At 55.7% G+C, this 20,362-nt stretch overlaps 1 protein-coding gene across 1 annotated transcript; it reads left to right on the forward strand.

Annotated features, from left to right (window-relative positions):
• Positions 1–246: 246 nt before the first annotated feature.
• Positions 247–19,924, forward strand: LOC115123787 (NADH dehydrogenase [ubiquinone] flavoprotein 1, mitochondrial-like). The gene is made up of 11 exons (XM_065027804.1): positions 247–461; positions 716–827; positions 960–1,042; positions 1,288–1,458; positions 3,524–3,707; positions 4,882–5,071; positions 5,391–5,603; positions 5,767–5,933; positions 6,022–6,103; positions 6,289–6,434; positions 19,557–19,924. The coding sequence occupies exons 1-11, from the start codon at positions 451–453 to the stop codon at positions 19,650–19,652; spliced, it is 1,455 nt and encodes a 484-aa protein (XP_064883876.1). The 5' UTR covers positions 247–450; the 3' UTR covers positions 19,653–19,924.
• The last annotated feature ends 438 nt before the right edge of the window (positions 19,925–20,362 follow it).

Genomic DNA, 20,362 nt, shown 5'->3' on the forward strand with positions numbered 1-20,362 from the left:
TAGTGCATTTATTCATCCAATACAAGATCAGAGCCTAATTCAAATTCCCAATGCAATAGATTTCCCACAGCAAAAAGTATTAAATTATAGTAGATTGTTATTCACAACAAAAGTGTATGCACTGATTAGGCCTAACTTCTCAGCTGCAGTCTTTCACACACTGTACCCAGATTCACTTCTGCCAATGATGCAGGGAGGAATGTCAACCAGCCTCGACACCGGTGGCTTTGGGTTGTCGCAGGCAGACGGAACGTCATAATCCAATTAGCAGCACTAGTTGAGTTCGCTAACCCAACTAGCTAGCCTGGCCAACAACCGACTGCACTGCTAACTAAACTAAACGTGTGAATGTTGTGTCATTTTTGAGACAGCAGTGAACAAGTCAAGGAGTGAATCAACAACCCAAAGAGGGAAACCTTTCAGGTTATCAACAACATCATTGGTCATCTGATGGCAGGAAGGTGAATGGAGATTAGTTAGCTAGAACATTCTTAGCAGCACAAAATAGCAGCTAAATCAGCTCATCAAGGCTAATTTATCTGCAAGTGCGCTTTCTAAAATTTGTTTGGCCAAATGTACATATAAGATGCCATATGCTGCTTAAGATATCGTAACTTTATTCAAGTATAGACTGTTAAATGAGAACTAGGGTAATAACTCTGTAGCTGGCTAACTGGACTAGCTAGTTTGCTCCAAACAAAGTTCTCTGTTCCAGGATGCTGACGCTACGTCGGATGCTAGCGAGCAGAGGTGCGCACTCCGCCGCGGCGCAGCAGTGCGTCTCGCCTCATCTGGCCCAGCGCTACAGCACCGCAGCAAAGCAACAGGTAGCCTTCTATCACCTAGTGTAGTTTAAAACAATTTCTGTTTTCGAGACTAGGCTACAGCTGCCTAGGTCTCCATCTAGCCTATTATCGTTACATAAACGATTATGTTTGTGTGTTTATCTGGGTTGCTAGGAGAATCCAAAGAAGACTACATTTGGGCCCTTGAGTGATCAAGACCGAATTTTCACAAACTTGTATGGCCGTCATGACTGGAGGTAGTAACATCCCAAACTTAACATCACTGTGCACAGACACACTCTAGATACCATCAAATCTATGCATATACAGTACTCTTCTCTTCTTCACCATCCATAAAGTGTCCTTGTCTACTTGTCCCCTTCCCTCAACCTACCCGAGAATGCATGATATGTGAAAACAATACATACATCAGGTACATAGGAATTATTAGGTGAATGTGGTCTATTTAAAACTCAATCTATATTTCCCATTGAGTCCCCAGTCTGAAGGGTGCTCTGTGTCGGGGTGACTGGTATAAGACTAAAGAGATCCTTCTGAAGGGGACAGACTGGATCCTGAATGAGGTCAAGGTGTCTGGTCTGAGAGGGAGAGGAGGAGCTGGCTTCCCTACCGGCATGAAGTGGGGCTTCATGAACAAACCCAGCGATGGCAGGTAAGAAAGAGAGAGATTGTGTGTGTACAGTGGGGCAAAAAAGTATTTAGTCATCCACCAATTGTGCAAGTTCTCCCACTTAAAAATATGAGAGAGGCCTGTAATTTTCATCATAGGTACACTTCAACTATGACAGACAAAATGAGGAAAAAACATCCAGAAAATCACATTGTAGGATTTTTAATGAATTTATTAGCAAATGATGGTGGAAAATAAGTATTTGTTCAATAACAAAAGTTTATCTCAATACTTTGTTATATACCCTTTGTTGGCAATGACAGAAGTCAAATGTTTTCTGTAAGTCTTCACAAGGTTTTCACACACTGTTGCTGGTATTTTGGCCCATTCCTCCATGCAGATCTCCTCTAGAGCAGTGATGTTTTGGGGCTGTTGCTGGGCAACATGGACTTTCAACTCCCTCCAAAGATTTTCTATGGGGTTGAGATCTGGAAATGCTTCTTACGAAGCCACTCCTTCGTTGCCCGGGCGGTGTGTTTGGGATCATTGTCATGCTGAAAGACCCAGCCACGTTTCATCTTCAATGCCCTTGCTGATGGAAGGAGGTTTTCACTCAAAATCTCACGATACATGGCCCCATTCATTCTTTCCTTTACACGGATCAGTCGTCCTGGTCCCTTTGCAGAAAAACAGCCCCAAAGCATGATTTTTCCATCCCCATGCTTCACAGTAGGTATGGTGTTCTTTGGATGCAACTCAGCATTCTTTGTCCTCCAAACACGACGAGTTGAGTTTTTACCAAAAAGTTTGTATATTTTGGTTTCATCTGACATTCTCCCAATCTTCTTCTGGATCATCCAAATGCTCTCTAGCAAACTTCAGTCAGGCCTGGGCATGTACTGGCTTAAGCAGGGGGACACATCTGGCACTGCAGGATTTGAGTCCCTGGCGGCGTAGTGTGCTACTGATGGTAGGCTTTGTTACTTTGGTCCCAGCTCTCTGCAGGTCTCTCTAGGTCCCCCCGTGTGGTTCAGGGATTTTTGCTCAACGTTCTTGTGATCATTTTGACCCCACGGGGTGAGATCTTGCGTGAAGTCCCAGATCGAGGGAGATTATCAGTGGTCTTATATGTCTTCCATTTCCTAATAATTGCTCCCACAGTTGATTTCTTCAAACCAAGCTGCTTACCTATTGCAGATTGTCTTCCCAGCCTGGTGCAGGTCTACAATTTTGTTTCTGGTGTCCTTTGACAGCTCTTTGGTCTTGGCCATAGTGGAGTTTGGAGTGTGACTGTTTGAGGTTGTGGACAGGTGTCTTTTATACTGATAACAAGTTCAAACAGGTGCCATTAATACAGGTAACGAGTGGAGGATAGAGGAGCCTCTTAAAGAAGAAGTTACAGGTCTGTGAGAGCCAGAAATGTTGCTTGTTTGTAGGTGACCAAATACTTATTTTCCACCATAATTTGCAAATAAATTCATAAAAAATCCTACAATGTGATTTTCTGGATTTTTTTTCTCTCATTTTGTCTGTCATAGTTGAAGTGTACCTATGATGAAAATTACAGGCCTCTCATCTTTTTAAGTGGGAGAACTTGCACAATTGGTGGCTGACTAAATACTTTTTTGCCCCACTGTAGGTGTGTAGGTGTAGTTTATGCTTTCTGTACTAGATTAATTCTCTGATCCTTTTATTGTGTGGACAACATGTCAATTCATGCTGCAAGAGCTCTTATAGGTTGGAGGATATCCTCCGGAAGTTGTCATAATTACTGTGTAAGTCTATGGAAGGGGGTGAGAACCACGAGCCTCCTAGGTTTTGTATTGAAGTCAATGTGCCCAGAGGATGAGGGAAACTAGCTGTCCTCCAGGTATGCCTTTGGCTCTACTCTACATAGTGCTGTTGAGGCTACAGTAGACCTTCATTGCAAAACATTGTGTTTTAATCAATTATTTGGTGAGGTGAATATATTTAGTATAGTTGTATCTAAAAAGGACAACTTTTTAAATGTCTAACTATTTACATTTTTCTGAAATTCACTCTCCTTCCTCTCCTGAGGAGCCTCCACTGGTGTGTAACATACAGTATCTGTGTCTGTGTATCTCAGACCTAAGTACCTGGTAGTGAATGCAGATGAAGGAGAGCCAGGGACGTGTAAGGACAGAGAGATCATGCGTCACGACCCTCACAAGCTGGTAGAGGGCTGCCTGGTGGCTGGGAGGGCCATGGGAGCCCACGCCGCTTACATCTACATCAGAGGAGAGTTCTACAACGAGTCCTCCAATACACAGGTCAGTTCTACAACGAGTTCTCCAATACACAGGTCAGTTCTACAACGAGTCCTCCAATACACAGGTCAGTTCTACAATGAGTCCTCCAATACACAGGTCAGTTCTACAACGAGTCCTCCAATACACAGGTCAGTTCTACAAGAGTCCTCCAATACACAGGTCAGTTCTACAACGAGTCCTCCAATACACAGGTCAGTTCTACAACGAGTTCTCCAATACACAGGTCAGTTCTACAACGAGTTCTCCAATACACAGGTCAGTTCTACAACGAGTCCTCCAATACACAGGTCAGTTCTACAACGAGTTCTCCAATACACAGGTCAGTTCTACAATGAGTTCTCCAATACACAGGTCAGTTCTACAACGAGTCCTCCAATACACAGGTCAGTGTTCTACAACGAGTCCTCCAATACACAGGTCAGTTCTACAACGAGTCCTCCAATACACAGGTCAGTTCTACAACGAGTCCTCCAAGACACAGGTCAGTTCTACAACGAGTTCTCCAATACACAGGTCAGAGTTCTACAACGAGTTCTCCAATACACAGGTCAGAGTTCTACAACGAGTTCTCCAATACACAGGTCAGTTCTACAACGAGTCCTCCAATACACAGGTCAGTTCTACAACGAGTCCTCCAATACACAGGTCAGAGTTCTACAACGAGTCCTCCAATACACAGGTCAGTTCTACAAGAGTCCTCCAATACACAGGTCAGTTCTACAACGAGTCCTCCAATACACAGGTCAGTTCTACAACGAGTTCTCCAATACACAGGTCAGAGTTCTACAACGAGTTCTCCAATACACAGGTCAGAGTTCTACAACGAGTTCTCCAATACACAGGTCAGTTCTACAACGAGTTCTCCAATACACAGGTCAGTTCTACAACGAGTTCTCCAATACACAGGTCAGAGTTCTACAACGAGTTCTCCAATACACAGGTCAGAGTTCTACAACGAGTTCTCCAATACACAGGTCAGAGTTCTACAACGAGTACTCCAATACACAAGTCAGAACTCTACAATGAGTCCTCCAATACACAGGTCAGTTCTACAACGAGTCCTCCAATACACAGGTCAGACTACCTGCTTAGGCTGGCTGGAGTCCTGTCCTTCTCCTGTCTCCTCAACAAACGAACACACACACACACACTTACAGTATGTCCTGTCCACCAGGTGGCGATAAACGAGGCGTATGCAGCAGGGTTGATAGGCAAGAACGCGTGTGGCTCTGGGTACGACTTTGATGTGTTTGTGATGCGGGGGGCAGGAGCCTACATCTGTGGGGAGGAGACGGCCCTCATCGAGTCCCTGGAGGGCAAGCAGGGGAAACCCAGACTCAAACCACCCTTCCCCGCCGACATAGGTGAGGAAATTACCTACCACCTTTGGATTTACCTAAATCTCACCAAAAAATAAACTATCAAAATAATGATAATATGGTCTACCAAAACCCTAACGGAAAAACCACATGATTTCACATGTGGAAAATGTGTAGTTTCATGTTATCACATGTTTCTTTACATGTTGTCACGTTATCACATTAACTTGGTTCATGTGGTTTTTTCCGAAAGGGAAGTGTACATTACATTTCTGACAGTTCAGTTGTTTTCTGTAGACTGTGAAAATAAATGCTCTTCTTAATGACTTTCCCTCAATGTACCACCTTGTCTTTGGGTCTCCAGGGGTGTTCGGATGCCCAACAACAGTTGCTAATGTGGAGACGGTTGCCGTGGCGCCTGCTATCTGTCGTCGTGGTGGAGCGTGGTTTGCGAGCTTCGGGAGAGAGAGGAATGCTGGGACAAAGCTGTTCAACATCTCTGGTCACGTAAACACTCCGTGCACAGTAGAGGAAGAGATGTCCATTCCTCTCAGAGAACTCATAGACAGACACGCAGGTGTGTGTGTTCGTGCAAGTATTAGTGTGACAAGTTTTCTAGTACTGTCTGTATTTGTGTTACTGTGTGTGTATCCAAGAGTGGGTTTGTGTATGAGTGTGTATATTGTTGGTGCTGCTGATATTTGTGCGCCTGACCCTCCTCTCGTCTCTGATTGGTGCAGGAGGTGTGAGGGGCGGCTGGGACAACCTACTGGGAGTGATCCCTGGAGGCTCCTCCACACCCATTATCCCTCGCTCTGTGTGTGATGATGTCATGATGGATTTTGATGACCTCGTCCGCGCAGAGTCCGCTCTGGGCACCGCCGCCGTCATCGTCATGGACAAATCTGTAAGAACACACTCTATTTACTTTATATTGATGAACATTATATTTAAGACACATCAAACTAAACAAATAGTTGCATCTATTCTTCCAGACTGATGTAATCAGAGCCATCGCCCGTCTGGTTGAGTTCTATAAACATGAGAGCTGTGGCCAGTGCACCCCCTGCAGGGAAGGTAAGGAACTACACAGTCTTTATAATTGAATGTCCACGGGTTTTGCTCCTACATAGCTTATTGCTCAAACATAAAACCCCATCCCACTTCTGATAATCTGATATCTGAATACCACAAAAATGACAGGGTGGATAAGTTGATCTCATCTCTCTCTCCTATTTCGTTCTATCCCCCCCCCCCACCAGGAGTGGACTGGATGGATAAGATGATGTGGCGGTTTGTGCGTGGCGACGCGGCCAACTCTGAGATTGATATGATCTGGGAGCTGAGTAAACAGATCGAGGGCCATACCATCTGTGCCCTGGGGGACGGAGCTGCATGGCCTGTACAGGTGAGACTACTGGGGGACGGGGCTGCATGGCCTGTACAGGTGAGACTACTGGGGGACGGAGCTGCATTGCCTGTACAGGTGAGACTACTGGGGGACGGGGCTACATGGCCTGTACAGGTGAGACTACTGGGGGACGGAGCTGCATGGCCTGTACAGGTGAGACTACTGGAGGACGGGGCTGCATGGCCTGTACAGGTGAGACTACTGGGGGACGGGGCTACATGGCCTGTACAGGTGAGACTACTGAGGGACGGAGCTGCATGGCCTGTACAGGTGAGACTACTGAGGGACGGAGCTGCATGGCCTGTACAGGTGAGACTACTGAGGGACGGAGCTGCATGGCCTGTACAGGTGAGACTACTGGGGGACGGAGCTGCATTGCCTGTACAGGTGAGACTACTGGGAGACGGAGCTGCATGGCCTGTACAGGTGAGACTACTGGGGGACGGAGCTGCATGGCCTGTACAGGTGAGACCTCTGGGGGACGGAGATGCATGGCCTGTACAGGTGAGACCTCTGGGGGACGGAGCTGCATGGCCTGTACAGGTGAGACTACTGGGGGACGGGGCTGCATGGCCTGTACAGGTGAGACTACTGGGGGACGGGGTTGCATTGCCTGTACAGGTGAGACTACTGGGGGACGGGGCTGCATTGCCTGTACAGGTGAGACTACTGGGGGACGGGGCTGCATGGCCTGTACAGGTGAGACTACTGGGGGACAGAGCTGCATTGCCTGTACAGGTGAGACTACTGGGGGACGGGGCTGCATTGCCTGTACAGGTGAGACTACTGGGGGACGGGGCTGCATTGCCTGTACAGGTGAGACTACTGGGAGACGGAGCTGCATTGCCTGTACAGGTGAGACTACTGGGGGACGGGGCTGCATTGCCTGTACAGGTGAGACTACTGGGGGACGGGGCTGCATGGCCTGTACAGGTGAGACTACTGGGGGACGGAGCTGCATGGCCTGTACAGGTGAGACTACTGGGGACGGAGCTGCATGGCCTGTACAGGTGAGACTACTGGGGACGGAGCTGCATGGCCTGTACAGGTGAGACCTCTGGGGACGGGGCTGCATGGCCTGTACAGGTGAGACCTCTGGGGGACGGGGCTGCATGGCCTGTACAGGTGAGACTACTGGGAGACGGAGCTGCATGGCCTGTACAGGTGAGACTACTGGGGGACGGGGCTGCATGGCCTGTACAGGTGAGACTACTGGGGGACGGAGCTGCATGGCCTGTACAGGTGAGACTACTGGGGGACGGGGCTGCATTGCCTGTACAGGTGAGACTACTGGGGGACGGAGCTGCATGGCCTGTACAGGTGAGACTACTGGGGGACGGGGCTGCATGGCCTGTACAGGTGAGACTACTGGGAGACGGAGCTGCATGGCCTGTATAGGTGAGACTACTGAGGGACGGAGCTGCATGGCCTGTACAGGTGAGACTACTGGGGGACGGGGCTGCATGGCCTGTACAGGTGAGACTACTGGGGGACGGGGTTGCATTGCCTGTACAGGTGAGACTACTGGGGGACGGGGCTGCATTGCCTGTACAGGTGAGACTACTGGGGGACGGGGCTGCATGGCCTGTACAGGTGAGACTACTGGAGGACGGGGCTGCATGGCCTGTACAGGTGAGACTACTGGGGGACGGGGCTGCATGGCCTGTACAGGTGAGACTACTGAGGGACGGAGCTGCATGGCCTGTACAGGTGAGACTACTGGGGGACGGAGCTGCATGGCCTGTACAGGTGAGACTACTGGGGGACGGAGCTGCATGGCCTGTACAGGAGAGACTACTGGGGGACGGGGCTGCATGGCCTGTACAGGTGAGACTACTGGGGGACGGGGCTGCATGGCCTGTACAGGTGAGACTACTGGGGGACGGAGCTGCATGGCCTGTACAGGTGAGACTACTGGAGGACGGGGCTGCATGGCCTGTACAGGTGAGACTACTGGGGGACGGGGCTGCATGGCCTGTACAGGTGAGACTACTGAGGGACGGAGCTGCATGGCCTGTACAGGTGAGACTACTGAGGGACGGAGCTGCATGGCCTGTACAGGTGAGACTACTGGGGGACGGGGCTGCATGGCCTGTACAGGAGAGACTACTGGGAGACGGGGCTGCATGGCCTGTACAGGAGAGACCTCTGGGGGACGGGGCTGCATGGCCTGTACAGGTGAGACCTCTGGGGGACGGGGCTGCATGGCCTGTACAGGTGAGACCTCTGGGGGACTGGGCTGCATGGCCTGTACAGGTGAGACCTCTGGGGGACGGAGCTGCATGGCCTGTACAGGTGAGACTACTGAGGGACGGGGTTGCATTGCCTGTACAGGTGAGACTACTGGGGGACGGGGCTGCATGGCCTGTACAGGTGAGACCTCTGGGGGACGGAGCTGCATGGCCTGTACAGGTGAGACCTCTGGGGGACGGGGCTGCATGGCCTGTACAGGTGAGACTACTGGGGGACGGAGCTGCATGGCCTGTACAGGTGAGACCACTGGGGGACGGGGCTGCATGGCCTGTACAGGTGAGACCACTGGGGGACGGGGCTGCATGGCCTGTACAGGTGAGACCACTGGGGACGGAGCTGCATGGCCTGTACAGGTGAGACTACTGGGGGACGGGGCTGCATGGCCTGTACAGGTGAGACCTCTGGGGACGGAGCTGCATGGCCTGTACAGGTGAGACTACTGGGGGACGGAGCTGCATTGCCTGTACAGGTGAGACTACTGGGGGACGGGGCTGCATTGCCTGTACAGGTGAGACTACTGGGGGACGGAGCTGCATGGCCTGTACAGGTGAGACCTCTGGGGGACGGAGCTGCATGGCCTGTACAGGTGAGACTACTGGGGGACGGGGCTGCATTGCCTGTACAGGTGAGACTACTGGGGGACGGAGCTGCATGGCCTGTACAGGTGAGACTACTGGGGACGGAGCTGCATGGCCTGTACAGGTGAGACTACTGGGGACGGAGCTGCATGGCCTGTACAGGTGAGACTACTGGGGGAGCTGCATGGCCTGCAGGTGAGACTACTGGGGACCATGGCCTGTACAGGTGAGACTACTGGGGGACGGAGCTGCATGGCCTGTACAGGTGAGACCTCTGGGGACGGAGCTGCATGGCCTGTACAGGTGAGACCTCTGGGGACGGGGCTGCATGGCCTGTACAGGTGAGACTACTGGGGGACGGAGCTGCATGGCCTGTACAGGTGAGACTACTGGGGGACGGGCATGGCCTGCATGAGACCTCTGGGGGACAGGTGAGACCACTGGGGACGGGGCTGCATGGCCTGTACAGGTGAGACCACTGGGGGACGGGGCTGCATGGCCTGTACAGGTGAGACTACTGGGGGACGGAGCTGCATGGCCTGTACAGGTGAGACCTCTGGGGGACGGAGCTGCATGGCCTGTACAGGTGAGACTACTGGGGGGGGCTGCATGGCCTGTACAGGTGAGACCTCTGGGGGACGGAGCTGCATGCCTGTACAGGTGAGACTACTGGGGGACGGAGCTGCATTGCCTGTACAGGTGAGACTACTGGGGACGGGGCTGCATTGCCTGTACAGGTGAGACTACTGGGGGACGGAGCTGCATGGCCTGTACAGGAGACCTCTGGGGACGGAGCTGCATGGCCTGTACAGGTGAGACTACTGGGAGAGGTGAGACTACTGGGGGACGGAGCTGCATGGCCTGTACAGGTGAGACTACTGGGGACGGAGCTGCATGGCCTGTACAGGTGAGACTACTGGGGGACGGGCTGCATGGCCTGTACAGGTGAGACTACTGGGGGACGGAGCTGCATGGCCTGTACAGGTGAGACTACTGGGGGACGGTACAGGTGAGACTACTGGGGACGGAGCTGCATGGCCTGTACAGGTGAGACCACTGGGGGACGGGCTGCATGGCCTGTACAGGTTAGACCTCTGGGGACGGAGCTGCATGGCCTGTACAGGTGAGACTACTGAGGGACGGGGCTGCATTGCCTGTACAGGTGAGACTACTGGGGGACGGGGCTGCATGGCCTGTACAGGTGAGACCTACTGGGGGACGGAGCTGCATGGCCTGTACAGGTGAGACTACTGGGGACGGGCTGCATGGCCTGTACAGGTGAGACTACTGGGAGACGGAGCTGCATGGCCTGTACAGGTGAGACTACTGGGGACGGAGCTGCATGGCCTGTACAGGTGAGACTACTGGGGGACGGAGCTGCATGGCCTGTACAGGTGAGACTACTGGGGGACGGGCTGCATGGCCTGTACAGGTGAGACTACTGGGGGACGGGCTGCATGGCCTGTACAGGTGAGACTACTGGGGGACGGAGCTGCATGGCCTGTACAGGTGAGACCTCTGGGGGACGGAGCTGCATGGCCTGTACAGGTGAGACCACTGGGGGACGGGCTGCATGGCCTGTACAGGTGAGACCTCTGGGGGACGGAGCTGCATGGCCTGTACAGGTGAGACTACTGAGGACGGGGTTGCATTGCCTGTACAGGTGAGACTACTGGGGGACGGGGCTGCATGGCCTGTACAGGTGAGACCTCTGGGGGACGGCCTGTACAGGCTGCATGGCCTGCATACAGGTGAGACTACTGGGGGACGGAGCTGCATGGCCTGTACAGGTGAGACTACTGAGACCTGCATGGCCTGTACAGGTGAGACCTCTGGGGACGAGCTGCATGGCCTGTACAGGTGAGACCACTGGGGGACGGGGCTGCATGGCCTGTACAGGTGAGACCACTGGGGGACGGGGCTGCATTGCCTGTACAGGTGAGACTACTGGGGACGGAGCTGCATGGCCTGTACAGGTGAGACCTCTGGGGGACGGAGCTGCATGGCCTGTACAGGTGAGACCTCTGGGGACGGAGCTGCATGGCCTGTACAGGTGAGACTACTGGGGACGGGGCTGCATGGCCTGTACAGGTGAGACTACTGGGGGACGGGGCTGCATGGCCTGTACAGGTGAGACTACTGGGGGACGGAGCTGCATGGCCTGTACAGGTGAGACTACTGGGGACGGAGCTGCATGGCCTGGGTGAGACTACTGGGGACGGAGCTGCATGGCCTGTACAGGTGAGACTACTGGGGACGGAGCTGCATGGCCTGTACAGGTGAGACTACTGGGGACGGAGCTGCATGGCCTGTACAGGTGAGACTACTGGGGACGGAGCTGCATGGCCTGTACAGGTGAGACTACTGGGGGACGGAGCTGCATGGCCTGTACAGGTGAGACCACTGGGGGACTGGGGGCCTGTACAGGTGAGACCTCTGGGGACGGAGCTGCATGGCCTGTACAGGTGAGACTACTGAGGGACGGGGTTGCATTGCCTGTACAGGTGAGACTACTGGGGACGGGCTGCATGGCCTGTACAGGTGAGACCTCTGGGGACGGAGCTGCATGGCCTGTACAGGTGAGACTACTGGGGGACGGAGCTGCATGGCCTGTACTGAGACTACAGGTGAGACAGGTGAGACTGGGGGACGGAGCTGCATGGCCTGTACAGGTGAGACTACTGGGGGACGGGCTGCATGGCCTGTACAGGTGAGACCTCTGGGGACGGAGCTGCATGGCCTGTACAGGTGAGACTACTGGGGGACGGAGCTGCATGGCCTGTACAGGTGAGACTACTGGGGACGGGGCTGCATGGCCTGTACAGGTGAGACTACTGGGGGACGGAGCTGCATGGCCTGTACAGGTGAGACCTCTGGGGGACGGAGCTGCATGGCCTGTACAGGTGAGACTACTGGGGGACGGGCTGCATTGCCTGTACAGGTGAGACTACTGGGGACGGAGCTGCATGGCCTGTACAGGTGAGACCACTGGGGACGGGGCTGCATGGCCTGTACCACTGGGGACGGGGCTGCATTGCCTGTACAGGTGAGACTACTGGGGGACGGAGCTGCATGGCCTGTACAGGTGAGACCTCTGGGGACGGAGCTGCATGGCCTGTACAGGTGAGACCTACTGGGGGACGGAGCTGCATGGCCTGTACAGGTGAGACTACTGGGGACGGGGCTGCATGGCCTGGGTGAGACTACTGGGGACGTGGCTGCATGGCCTGTACAGGTGAGACTACTGGGAGACGGAGCTGCATGGCCTGTACAGGTGAGACTACTGGGGACGGAGCTGCATGGCCTGTACAGGTGAGACTACTGAGGGACGGAGCTGCATGGCCTGTACAGGTGAGACTACTGGGGGACGGAGCTGCATGGCCTGTACAGGTGAGACTACTGGGGGACGGAGCTGCATGGCCTGTACAGGTGAGACTACTGGGGGACGGAGCTGCATGGCCTGTACAGGTGAGACTACTGGGGGACGGAGCTGCATGGCCTGTACAGGTGAGACCACTGGGGGACTGGGCTGCATGGCCTGTACAGGTGAGACCTCTGGGGACGGAGCTGCATGGCCTGTACAGGTGAGACTACTGAGGACGGGGTTGCATTGCCTGTACAGGTGAGACTACTGGGGAGCTGCATGGCCTGTACAGGTGAGACCTCTGGGGACGGAGCTGCATGGCCTGTACAGGTGAGACTACTGGGGGACGGAGCTGCATGGCCTGTACAGGTGAGACTACTGGGGGACGGGGCTGCATGGCCTGTACAGGTGAGACCTCTGGGGGACGGAGCTGCATGGCCTGTACAGGTGAGACTACTGGGGGACGGGGCTGCATGGCCTGTACAGGTGAGACCTCTGGGGACGGAGCTGCATGGCCTGTACAGGTGAGACTACTGGGGGACGGAGCTGCATGGCCTGTACAGGTGAGACTACTGGGGGACGGGGCTGCATTGCCTGTACAGGTGAGACTACTGGGGACGGAGCTGCATGGCCTGTACAGGACCTGAGACTGCTGGGGTGAGACTACTGGGGCTGCATTGCCTGTACAGGTGAGACTACTGGGGGACGGAGCTGCATGGCCTGTACAGGTGAGACTACTGGGGGACGGAGCTGCATGGCCTGTACAGGTGAGACTACTGGGGACGGAGCTGCATGGCCTGTACAGGTGAGACTACTGGGGGACGGAGCTGCATGGCCTGTACAGGTGAGACTACTGGGGGACGGAGCTGCATGGCCTGTACAGGTGAGACCTCTGGGGGACGGAGCTGCATGGCCTGTACAGGTGAGACCTCTGGGGGACGGGGCTGCATGGCCTGTACAGGTGAGACTACTGGGGGACGGAGCTGCATGGCCTGTACAGGTGAGACTACTGGGGGACGGGGCTGCATGGCCTGTACAGGTGAGACCTCTGGGGACGGAGCTGCATGGCCTGTACAGGTGAGACCACTGGGGGACGGGCTGCATGGCCTGTACAGGTGAGACTACTGGGGACGGGGCTGCATGGCCTGTACAGGTGAGACTACTGGGGACGGAGCTGCATGGCCTGTACAGGTGAGACTACTGGGGGAGACTACTGGGGAGCTGCATGGCCTGTACAGGTGAGACCTCTGGGGACGGAGCTGCATGGCCTGTACAGGTGAGACTACTGGGGGACGGAGCTGCATGGCCTGTACAGGTGAGACTACTGGGGACGGGGCTGCATGGCCTGTACAGGTGAGACTACTGGGGGACGGAGCTGCATGGCCTGTACAGGTGAGACTCTGGGGGACGGAGCTGCATGGCCTGTACAGGTGAGACTACTGGGGGACGGGGCTGCATTGCCTGTACAGGTGAGACTACTGGGGGACGGGGCTGCATGGCCTGTACAGGTGAGACTACTGGGGACGGAGCTGCATGGCCTGTACAGGTGAGACTACTGGGGGACGGGGCTGCATTGCCTGTACAGGTGAGACTACTGGGGACGGGGCTGCATGGCCTGTACAGGTGAGACCTCTGGGGGACGGAGCTGCATGGCCTGTACAGGTGAGACTACTGGGGGACGGAGCTGCATGGCCTGTACAGGTGAGACTACTGGGGGACGGGGCTGCATGGCATGTACAGGTGAGACCTCTGGGGGACGGAGCTGCATGGCCTGTACAGGTGAGACTACTGGGGGACGGGGCTGCATGGCCTGTACAGGTGAGACCTCTGGGGGACGGAGCTGCATGGCCTGTACAGGTGAGACTACTGGGGGACGGAGCTGCATTGCCTGTACAGGTGAGACTACTGGGGGACGGGGCTGCATTGCCTGTACAGGTGAGACTACTGGGGGACGGAGCTGCATGGCCTGTACAGGTGAGACCTCTGGGGGACGGAGCTGCATGGCCTGTACAGGTGAGACTACTGGGGACGGGGCTGCATTGCCTGTACAGGTGAGACTACTGGGGGACGGAGCTGCATGGCCTGTACAGGTGAGACCACTGGGGGACGGGGCTGCATGGCCTGTACAGGTGAGACCACTGGGGGACGGGGCTGCATTGCCTGTACAGGTGAGACTACTGGGGGACGGAGCTGCATGGCCTGTACAGGTGAGACCTCTGGGGGACGGAGCTGCATGGCCTGTACAGGTGAGACCTCTGGGGGACGGAGCTGCATGGCCTGTACAGGTGAGACTACTGGGGGACGGGGCTGCATGGCCTGTACAGGTGAGACTACTGGGGGACGGGGCTGCATGGCCTGTACAGGTGAGACTACTGGGAGACGGAGCTGCATGGCCTGTACAGGTGAGACTACTGGGGGACGGAGCTGCATGGCCTGTACAGGTGAGACTACTGAGGGACGGAGCTGCATGGCCTGTACAGGTGAGACTACTGGGGGACGGAGCTGCATGGCCTGTACAGGTGAGACTACTGGGGGACGGAGCTGCATGGCCTGTACAGGTGAGACTACTGGGGGACGGAGCTGCATGGCCTGTACAGTTGAGACTACTGGGGGACGGAGCTGCATGGCCTGTACAGGTGAGACCACTGGGGGACTGGGCTGCATGGCCTGTACAGGTGAGACCTCTGGGGGACGGAGCTGCATGGCCTGTACAGGTGAGACTACTGAGGGACGGGGTTGCATTGCCTGTACAGGTGAGACTACTGGGGGACGGGGCTGCATGGCCTGTACAGGTGAGACCTCTGGGGGACGGAGCTGCATGGCCTGTACAGGTGAGACTACTGGGGGACGGAGCTGCATGGCCTGTACAGGTGAGACTACTGGGGGACGGGGCTGCATGGCATGTACAGGTGAGACCTCTGGGGGACGGAGCTGCATGGCCTGTACAGGTGAGACTACTGGGGACGGGCTGCATGGCCTGTACAGGTGAGACCTCTGGGGGACGGAGCTGCATGGCCTGTACAGGTGAGACTACTGGGGGACGGAGCTGCATTGCCTGTACAGGTGAGACTACTGGGGACGGGGCTGCATTGCCTGTACAGGTGAGACTACTGGGGACGGAGCTGCATGGCCTGTACAGGTGAGACCTCTGGGGGACGGAGCTGCATGGCCTGTACAGGTGAGACTACTGGGGGACGGGGCTGCATTGCCTGTACAGGTGAGACTACTGGGGGACGGAGCTGCATGGCCTGTACAGGTGAGACTACTGGGGGACGGAGCTGCATGGCCTGTACAGGTGAGACTACTGGGGGACGGAGCTGCATGGCCTGTACAGGTGAGACTACTGGGGACGGAGCTGCATGGCCTGTACAGGTGAGACTACTGAGGACGGAGCTGCATGGCCTGTACAGGTGAGACCTCTGGGGGACGGAGCTGCATGGCCTGTACAGGTGAGACCTCTGGGGGACGGGGCTGCATGGCCTGTACAGGTGAGACTACTGGGGGACGGAGCTGCATGGCCTGTACAGGTGAGACTACTGGGGACGGGGCTGCATGGCCTGTACAGGTGAGACCTCTGGGGACGGAGCTGCATGGCCTGTACAGGTGAGACCACTGGGGGACGGGGCTGCATGGCCTGTACAGGTGAGACCACTGGGGACGGGGCTGCATGGCCTGTACAGGTGAGACTACTGGGGGACGGAGCTGCATGGCCTGTACAGGTGAGACCTCTGGGGACGGAGCTGCATGGCCTGTACAGGTGAGACTACTGGGGACGGGGCTGCATGGCCTGTACAGGTGAGACCTCTGGGGACGGAGCTGCATGGCCTGTACAGGTGAGACTACTGGGGGACGGAGCTGCATTGCCTGTACAGGTGAGACTACTGGGGACGGGGCTGCATTGCCTGTACAGGTGAGACTACTGGGGACGGAGCTGCATGGCCTGTACAGGTGAGACCTCTGGGGACGGAGCTGCATGGCCTGTACAGGTGAGACTACTGGGGGACGGGGCTGCATTGCCTGTACAGGTGAGACTACTGGGGGACGGGGCTGCATGGCCTGTACAGGTGAGACTACTGGGGGACGGAGCTGCATTGCCTGTACAGGTGAGACTACTGGGGGACGGGGCTGCATTGCCTGTACAGGTGAGACTACTGGGCGACGGGGCTGCATTGCCTGTACAGGTGAGACTACTGGGAGACGGAGCTGCATTGCCTGTACAGGTGAGACTACTGGGGGACGGGGCTGCATGGCCTGTACAGGAGAGACTACTGAGGGACGGATCTGCATGGCCTGTACAGGTGAGACTACTGGGGGACGGGGCTGCATGGCCTGTACAGGTGAGACTACTGGGAGACGGAGCTGCATGGCCTGTACAGGTGAGACTACTGGGGGACGGAGCTGCATGGCCTGTACAGGTGAGACTACTGAGGGACGGAGCTGCATGGCCTGTACAGGTGAGACTACTGGGGGACGGAGCTGCATGGCCTGTACAGGTGAGACTACTGGGGGACGGAGCTGCATGGCCTGTACAGGTGAGACTACTGGGGGACGGAGCTGCATGGCCTGTACAGGTGAGACTACTGGGGGACGGAGCTGCATGGCCTGTACAGGTGAGACCACTGGGGGACTGGGCTGCATGGCCTGTACAGGTTAGACCTCTGGGGGACGGAGCTGCATGGCCTGTACAGGTGAGACTACTGAGGGACGGGGTTGCATTGCCTGTACAGGTGAGACTACTGGGGGACGGGGCTGCATGGCCTGTACAGGTGAGACCTCTGGGGACGGAGCTGCATGGCCTGTACAGGTGAGACTACTGGGGGGACGGGGCTGCATGGCCTGTACAGGTGAGACTACTGGGAGACGGAGCTGCATGGCCTGTACAGGTGAGACTACTGGGGGACGGAGCTGCATGGCCTGTACAGGTGAGACCTCTGGGGGACGGAGCTGCATGGCCTGTACAGGTGAGACTACTGAGGGACGGGGTTGCATTGCCTGTACAGGTGAGACTACTGGGGGACGGGGCTGCATGGCCTGTACAGGTGAGACCTCTGGGGACGGAGCTGCATGGCCTGTACAGGTGAGACCTCTGGGGACGGGGCTGCATGGCCTGTACAGGTGAGACTACTGGGGACGGAGCTGCATGGCCTGTACAGGTGAGACTACTGGGGGACGGGGCTGCATGGCCTGTACAGGTGAGACCTCTGGGGACGGAGCTGCATGGCCTGTACAGGTGAGACCACTGGGGACGGGGCTGCATGGCCTGTACAGGTGAGACCACTGGGGGACGGGGCTGCATGGCCTGTACAGGTGAGACTACTGGGGGACGGAGCTGCATGGCCTGTACAGGTGAGACCTCTGGGGGACGGAGCTGCATGGCCTGTACAGGTGAGACTACTGGGGGACGGGGCTGCATGGCCTGTACAGGTGAGACTACTGGGGACGGGCTGCATGGCCTGTACAGGTGAGACTACTGGGGGACGGGGCTGCATGGCCTGTACAGGAGAGACTACTGGGGGACGGAGCTGCATGGCCTGTACAGGTGAGACTACTGAGGGACGGAGCTGCATGGCCTGTACAGGTGAGACTACTGAGGGACGGAGCTGCATGGCCTGTACAGGTGAGACTACTGGGGGACGGAGCTGCATGGCCTGTACAGGTGAGACTACTGGGGGACGGAGCTGCATGGCCTGTACAGGAGAGACTACTGGGGGACGGGGCTGCATGGCCTGTACAGGTGAGACTACTGGGGGACGGGGCTGCATGGCCTGTACAGGAGAGACTACTGGGAGACGGGGCTGCATGGCCTGTACAGGAGAGACCTCTGGGGGACGGGGCTGCATGGCCTGTACAGGTGAGACCTCTGGGGGACGGGGCTGCATGGCCTGTACAGGTGAGACCTCTGGGGGACGGAGCTGCATGGCCTGTACAGGTGAGACTACTGGGGGACGGGGCTGCATGGCCTGTACAGGTGAGACCTCTGGGGGACGGAGCTGCATGGCCTGTACAGGTGAGACCTCTGGGGGACGGGGCTGCATGGCCTGTACAGGTGAGACTACTGGGGGACGGGGCTGCATGGCCTGTACAGGTGAGACTACTGGGGGACGGGGCTGCATGGCCTGTACAGGTGAGACTACTGGGGGACGGAGCTGCATGGCCTGTACAGGTGAGACTACTGAGGGACGGAGCTGCATGGCCTGTACAGGTGAGACTACTGAGGGACGGAGCTGCATGGCCTGTACAGGTGAGACTACTGAGGGACGGAGCTGCATGGCCTGTACAGGTGAGACTACTGGGGGACGGGGCTGCATGGCCTGTACAGGTGAGACTACTGGGGGACGGGGCTGCATGGCCTGTACAGGTGAGACTACTGGGGGACGGGGCTGCATGGCCTGTACAGGTGAGACTACTGGGAGACGGGGCTGCATGGCCTGTACAGGAGAGACCTCTGGGGGACGGGGCTGCATGGCCTGTACAGGTGAGACCTCTGGGGGACGGGGCTGCATGGCCTGTACAGGTGAGACCTCTGGGGGACGGAGCTGCATGGCCTGTACAGGTGAGACTACTGGGGGACGGGGCTGCATGGCCTGTACAGGTGAGACCTCTGGGGGACGGAGCTGCATGGCCTGTACAGGTGAGACCTCTGGGGGACGGGGCTGCATGGCCTGTACAGGTGAGACTACTGGGGGACGGGGCTGCATGGCCTGTACAGGAGAGACCTCTGGGGGACGGGGCTGCATGGCCTGTACTACTTGGGTCAGAGGTTAGATAGAAACAAGTGAGACTACTGGGGTCAGGTTAGTTAGGAACAGGTGAGTCTGCTGGGGTCAGAGGTTAGACAGGTGAGACTATTGGAGTTGGAGAAACTGTTGAAGTAACACCCTGACCTCCTCCCTCCCTCACTCCACCCTTCTTTTCCTTGTTTAGGGTCTGGTTCGCCACTTCCGTCCGGTCATGGAGAGCCGCATCTCGGAGTACCACAAGAAGAACCCTGCCAGGGAGGCTGACATTGAGATGATCTGAGACAGATATCAGACTGAGACTAAACTCCCTGCTCCTAACATGCTGATCTTATCACTCCTCACTTCAAATCATTTCCATTGCTAAATGGCTGCTTCCGTTTTATTGGGTATTTACTGTATGTTAATGAACCTAGCACCTATTCAATACCGACCCACTTTGTTTGTTTTCATGCATGGTTGTTATTGTGTTCATGTATTTATTCATTTCATGTATGTACTTCAGATGACCTCTGAATATACAAGGAAAGTGCACATAAAGTTCAATCAATCTGGTCTTGATTTTGTTGTTTTCTGTAGCCTACTCTATACTTTTATCATCTACAAACATCAAGAGAAGACGAGAGGTGAGTCATTTTACATCATGTTTAATGACAGGTGAGAGGAACATTTGGGTGAATGCCTGAAGCTACCCAATGTGGACATGTGAGTTAATGCATGTACAGGTGTGTAAGTAGTACCTGTAACTGGGCTGTATTTGTGGTGATATTAGTGCAGTCCAGAGTTATTTCACTATCAGAAAAAGATCCCATCCTTCTTTCTAAACCAGCATGGAATGCCACTTTTGGTCTGTCTGAACACAGGAGTGCTGTAATAATGTAATATGCTATATAATATCACATTTATTTATATAGCCCTTCTTACATCAGCTGATATCTCAAAGTGCTGTACAGAAACCTAGCCTAAAATCCCAACCAGCAAGCAATGCAGGTG

This window comes from Oncorhynchus nerka, linkage group LG14, assembly GCF_034236695.1.
Source record: "Oncorhynchus nerka isolate Pitt River linkage group LG14, Oner_Uvic_2.0, whole genome shotgun sequence".
In the NCBI taxonomy this organism is placed as follows: domain Eukaryota; kingdom Metazoa; phylum Chordata; class Actinopteri; order Salmoniformes; family Salmonidae; genus Oncorhynchus; species Oncorhynchus nerka.

Bases quoted from the DNA above. Each gene is read 5' to 3' on its own strand.
- LOC115123787 (XM_065027804.1), top strand. The intron at 828-959 runs GTAGCCTTCTAT...CTGGGTTGCTAG, and splicing joins GCACCGCAGCAAAGCAACAG to GAGAATCCAAAGAAGACTAC. The intron at 5,072-5,390 runs GTGAGGAAATTA...TTGGGTCTCCAG, and splicing joins ACCCTTCCCCGCCGACATAG to GGGTGTTCGGATGCCCAACA.